Source organism: Narcine bancroftii, chromosome 6 (genome assembly GCF_036971445.1).
Source record: "Narcine bancroftii isolate sNarBan1 chromosome 6, sNarBan1.hap1, whole genome shotgun sequence".
NCBI lineage: Eukaryota > Metazoa > Chordata > Chondrichthyes > Torpediniformes > Narcinidae > Narcine > Narcine bancroftii.
The window spans coordinates 208,894,627-208,900,626 of NC_091474.1; the positions used below are offsets into that span (position 1 = coordinate 208,894,627).

The 6,000-nt window shown below is 41.4% G+C and overlaps 2 protein-coding genes across 6 annotated transcripts in view; one reads left to right on the forward strand and one right to left on the reverse strand.

The window, feature by feature from the left end:
- Positions 1–3,813, reverse strand: part of smim8 (small integral membrane protein 8) — a 74,936-nt gene extending 71,123 nt beyond the window's left edge. For 2 of the 3 annotated variants that reach the window (XM_069887381.1, XM_069887382.1), the window contains exon 1: positions 3,676–3,813. In XM_069887381.1, the coding sequence (XP_069743482.1) occupies positions 3,676–3,723 (48 nt within the window). In that variant the 5' untranslated portion in view covers positions 3,724–3,813. The remainder of the gene's footprint in view (positions 1–3,675) is intronic. The other variant, XM_069887383.1, reaches the window with a different exon arrangement.
- Positions 1–6,000, forward strand: part of LOC138737014 (gap junction beta-7 protein-like) — a 245,019-nt gene that overhangs the window by 43,022 nt on the left and 195,997 nt on the right. For 2 of the 3 annotated variants that reach the window (XM_069887378.1, XM_069887377.1), the window contains exon 1: positions 3,908–4,171. In XM_069887378.1, coding sequence (XP_069743479.1) covers positions 4,095–4,171 — 77 coding nt within the window. In that variant the 5' untranslated portion in view covers positions 3,908–4,094. Of the gene's footprint in view, positions 1–3,907; positions 4,172–6,000 lie in introns of those variants that run through there. The other variant, XM_069887376.1, reaches the window with a different exon arrangement.

The window sequence follows — 6,000 nt, forward strand, 5'->3', positions numbered from 1 at the left end:
AGACGTGACCCATCCAGCGCAGCTGGAACTTCAGCAGCGTGGACTCGTTGCTGTCGACCTCTGCCATCTCGAGTACTTCGACGTTAGGGATGAAAGCGCTCCAATGGATGTTGAGGATGGAGCGGAGACAACGCTGGTGGAAGCGTTCTAGGAGCCGTAGGTGGTGCCGGTAGAGGACCCATGATTCGGAGCCGAACAGGAGTGTGGGTATGACAACGGCTCTGTATACGCTTATCTTAGTGAGGTTTTTCAGTTGGTTGTTTTTCCAGACTCTTTTGTGTAGTCTTCCAAAGGCGCTATTTGCCTTGGCGAGTCTGTTGTCTATCTCATTGTCGATCCTTGCATCTGATGAAATGGTGCAGCCGAGATAGGTAAACTGGTTGACCGTTTTGAGTTTTGTGTGCCCGATGGAGATGTGGGGGGGCTGGTAGTCATGGTGGGGAGCTGGCTGATGGAGGACCTCAGTTTTCTTCAGGCTGACTTCCAGGCCAAACATTTTGGCAGTTTCCGCAAAGCAGGACGTCAAGCGCTGAAGAGCTGGCTCTGAATGGGCAACTAAAGCGGCATCGTCTGCAAATACAGGGAGAGGAAATGCATAAAACGATTTAGGAGGAATGCTCAAACTGAAGGAGGTGGTGAGTAGCACAGGAGACACAGGCCAGACCAGAACAAAGAATTGCCTGCAAGAAACAAAGGGAATGGAAAACCAGTCTAGGAGGAAGATTAAGGCAGGAGGAGGTGTTAAAGAGAACAGCAGAAATTGGCCAGACAGGGACAGAATGGTGATTAGAAATATCTGGGGATGAATTAATTTCTGATCCAATCAACAGGATAGTCTGGCTTGGAGGATTAAGATGGGAGTGCTACACCCCAAATATCTGCAAAACAGGAGATGACTTGTGATAACCCTTATGCAAAAAGATCTAGCAAAGGAAGACAACTTTTGTTCTGTATGATAATGAAATCTAGCAAAGGAAGCCAACTTTTGTTCTGTATGATAAGGTTGATCTATATAAACTGAGCCAACTGGACAATAGGGGTCAGTCTTGGGGAATAGCTCACTGTGCAGGTGACCTATGAAGTAACAACTGACCCAGAGCTCTGTTAAGTTTTATTCTTGTGCTGTGTAATAAACTGACTGTTGAACCGAATACCTTCTCCTATCACTTCATTCAAAGAACACGCTGGACTCAGACCACACATAGACTAAATTCTTCTTTCTTTGGCTTGGCTTCGCGGACGAAGATTTATGGAGGGGATAAATGTCCATGGTAAAGCCAGAGTCCGACAATTTCAAGGCAATTTCTAGTCTTGATCAAAATCTAACGACATGGAGCTTCATGGAAAAGGAGTCATAGAAAATAGTTAATCGCGATAAATTGAGTTAAACATTTCATTCAGAATTTCTTTCAGCTGTTCTCCAGCACATTTGTGCTGGAGAAACTCAGCAGATCATGCAGTATCTATTAGAAGTGAAACGTCACCAATATTTCTGGCCTGAGCCCTTTGTCAAGGTATGAGCAAAAACTAGGCATGGGTCTAAATAAAAAGGCAGAGTGAGGAGAAAGGGGCAGGGGGTGGAGTACAGGCTGACAGGTAAGAGGTCAAAGGTGGAAGGTTAGAAGAGAAGAAAAGCTGAGAAATAATCAGGGGAGTGGGTAACTCTGAATGGAGAAGGAAGGGAAGGGAAAGAAAGAGATTTGGGGTAGGGGTTTGTCGGAAATTGGAGAAGTCAATATTAATGTCGTCTGGTTGGAGAGTCCCTAAACAGGATATGAGGTGTTGTTCCTCCAATTTGCAGTTCACCTCAGTGTGGCAGTGCATGAGGCCATGAATGGATATGTCGGTGTGTGAATGGTGTATGGAATTTAAATTGTAGGTCCTAGTTATTGCCATGGACAGAGTGAAGCTGCTCAACAAAACAATCTCCCAGTCTGTATCCAGTCTCTCCAATGTAGAGGAGGCCACAATGGGTGTACCAGATGTAGCAGATTCACAATTGAACTGTTGCTTCACTTGGAAGGATTGTTTGGGGCTGCGAATGGTGGTGGTGGAGGAGGAGGTGTGGATGCAAGTGTCACATTTTTCTTGCACAGGGTTAAGTACTGATAGGGCAATTAATGGGAAGGAGTGAATGGATAAGGGAGTCCCAGAGGGAGCAGTCTCTGCAGAAAGCAGAGAGGGCAGGAGAGGGAAAGATACGTCTAGTGGTGGGACCAAATTATAGGTGGTGGAAATTGCAGAGGGTATTAAATGTGGCGGCTGGTGAGGTGGTAGGTGATGTTGGAATATAGGGGTTAATTAATCATAGAAAATATGTAGAATATTTGCTTATGTACTATTCATTTTGTATACATGAATCCAGTACTGTGTAACAATTTAATATTTACCTCATGGTGAAGGGAAAGAGTAATGTAAGTAAGGGGCAGCCACAGTATGTAGCAAAGTTGGCTGATTACAGTAGGTTTAGAATTGTCTGCTCCCCAAATACAAAAGAGAGAATATGTAGGAAACAATTTAGTAGGAATGTTAAGGCAAAAGGAGGTGTTGATTAGCACAGGAGACGATGGCCAGACAAGTACAAAGAGAACCCTGACAGAGACTGTCAGAAACAAAGAGAATGGAAACTAACTCAGTAAGAAGGCTAAGACAGAGGTGTTGAGTAGAACAGAAGAATATGGCCAGATGAGAACAAAGAAATAATTAGAAATATCTGGGGTATGAATTGATTTCTGATCAAAACAGCAGGATATTCTGGCCTTGAGGATTAAGATGGGAGCTCTACACCCCAGATATCACAGAGCAGGAAATTACGTGATAAATCTTATGCAAGAAATCTAGCAAAGAAAACCAACTTTTGTTCTGTATGATAAGGTTGAGCTATATAAACTGTAGAGACTGGACAGTAGAGGTCAGCTTTGGGGAATAGCTCACTGAGCAGGTGACCTATGAACTAACGACTGAACCTGAGCTCTGTTAAGCTTTATTCTTGTGCTGTGTAATAAACTGATCGTTGAACCGAATACCTTCTCCTATCACTTCATTCAATGAGCACGCTGGACTCAGACGACACATAGACTAAATTAAGGGTAGAGCAAAGCCAGAGTCCGACAGTGAGGACAAGAGGAATCCTGTCTTTGTGTCTCGGGCAGATGCACGGGAAATAGAAGAGATGCAGCTAAGGGCTGAGCTGATGGCAGGAGAGGGTAAGGCACAATTTGATAAATCATTTGATGGATTATGATAAACATTTATTTTTCACTCAGCAGTACAGTAGATAATGCAAGGACCACTAATTTTGTTATTGGAAAAAGCTTTCCATATTTGTTTTATGATACAATGCATAAAGCTGTGATAAACTGTGACTTTGATTCAATAATCTGCAATTTCATTAATGTACTTGCTCAAAGAGGAAATGAGGGAAAAAAGGAATTTAATCCTGTCTAGCTCTCCTGACCATAACTAGCATCCAGCATGTCAAGTCGTAACCCTCCACCCAATCCCCAGTTGCATGGGGTCGAGTCATCAGTAGGGGGGTCCAGCCACTCAGCAAAAGTATATACATATCACCACTGATCTCTGGATCGTACACAGGACAGGGCCCTTTATAATAATTTGCCTCCAGCACAACTTTGAGATGGAGGAAGGAAAATGGGGAAAAGAAACTGTACCCACTGAGCACCAGGGTCTCCGAGCGATCAGGTAGCAGAGGAAGAATGCCATCTAAACTGTGGTGCCTTGACTCTCCAACAGCAGAACATGACATTATTGAGCACGTTGCATTTTTCAGGACAGCTCCCAACTTCCGGGTTTTAGGAGAGGAAGAGCGCATGCGCGATGCCGAAGCCCGGGGGGGGGAAACGTTTCTGGGAAGTGCAGGGTCAGAGGTCGTGAATGCGGAGTGCAGCGCGCGTGCGCAGAGCGACCCGGGGTCGGGGATAAAGGAGTTGCGGGTGTGGCGTGTCTGGTCTGGGTAGGGTGTGCACGTGCTTGTCTCCGGGCCGGGCTGGCAGGAGGGAGCCGCGCGCTGGTTGGATGATGCCTTGTTACATTTCATTCAGTATTTCTTTCAGCTGTTCGGGTCGCTGACGGAAATGGAGGCAAAGCTACCTCTCTCCAAGGTGTTCTTGGAGATAAGAAACAACACGCAAAACGGACACTTAGTGTTAGGGTAACTTGTTTCCTTTCTTTAATATGTAAGCTAACCAAAGTCATTGCCTTTATGACCCTGTTTCTGCATTTAAATGACATTAGCGAAGTGTATTGTTTTGTAATCCAAGCCTTCATTGAGTTAGAGCAAAATAAATTGGGATGTATTTTGGGAAACAGATTTGCATGTGTTCTTATCACTAATCTTAAATATCTGAGTGAGTGAACTGCTTTTTTAATTAAAAAAAAATAAAATGTTGGGCGTTCTCTGCAGGTGCATTTGAGAATTTTGAGAGCAGTTACCTGTCATCATGTACCACCGGGGAATTAAGAACGTTTGTGTGTTGTAAATTAACAAGAGTTCTGTTCAAGGCTGAGCCAATGCATTTATAATCTCAGCATCCTTTTTGGTTCGCCCCTCGGGGTTGTGGAATGACTTGTTTCCACTCTGATTTCTGTGGGTTCACTTTTATTTACGTTAATCTTGTAACCCGACACTTCTCCATATTCCTTCAATTTCTTATATAATTCTTTTATTGATAGTTCTGGTTCTGTTAAGTATACTATAACATCATCCGCAAATAAACTGATTTTATATTCCTTGTCTTTTATTTTTATCCCTTTTATATTATTTTCTGTTCTTATCAATTCTGCTAATGGTCCTATTGCTAACGTGAACAATAAAGGTGATAATGGGCATCCCTGCCGTGTTGACCTGCTTAAGTTAAATTGCTTTGATATATATCCATTTACTGTCACTTTCGCCAATGGGCCCTTATATAATGCTTTAATCCAATTAATATACTTCTCTGGTAAACTGAATTTTTGCAATACTTTGAATAAATAATTCCATTCTACTCTGTCAAAGGCCTTCTCTGCGTCTAAAGCAACTGCTACTGTTGGCGCTTTACTCCCTTCTACTGCATGAATTAAGTTAATACATTTACAAATATTGTCTGTTGTGCGTCTTTTTTTAATAAATCCAGTTGGGTCTAGATTTACCATTTTCAGTACATACTCTGCTAATCTGTTTGCTAATGGTTTAGCTATTATCTTATAATCTGTGTTAAGTAAAGATATTGGTCTATATGACGCTGGTGCGAGTGGATCTTTCCCTTGCTTTAGTATTACTGTAATTATTGCTGTTTTACATGAGTCTGGTAAGCTTTGTGTTTTATCAATCTGGTTGATTACTTCCAGGAGGGGAGGAATTAATAAATCTTTAAATGTTTTATAGAATTCTATTGGGAATCGATCCTCTCCTGGTGTTTTATTATTTGGTAATTTTTAAAATTATCTCTTGTATTTCTACTATTCCAAATGGTTCTGTTAATTTATTTTGTTCCTCTATTTGTAGTTTTGGTAGTTCAATTTTAGTTAGAAATTCATCTATTTTCCCTTCTTTCCCTTCGTTTTCAGTTTGGTATAATTGTTCATAGAATTCTCTACAATTTTCCTTGATCTCCTTTGGATTATATGTGATTTGTTTGTCTTTTTTCCTTGATGCCAATACCATTATCTTAGCTTGTTCTGTCTTAAGCTGCCATGCTAGAATTTTGTGCGTTTTTTTCCCCTAGTTCATAATATTTCTGTTTTGTCTTCATTATATTCTTCTCCACCTTATATGTTTGTAGTGTTTCATATTTTATTTTTTTATCTGCCAATTCTCTTCTTTTAGTTGTATCTTCCTTCATTGCTAATTCTTTTTCTATATTTACTATTTCCCTTTCCAACTGCTCTGTTTCCTGATTATAGTCCTTCTTCATCTTGGTTACATAACTTATTATTTGCCCTCTAATGAACGCTTTCATTGCATCCCATAGTATAAACTTATCTTTCACTGATTCCGTG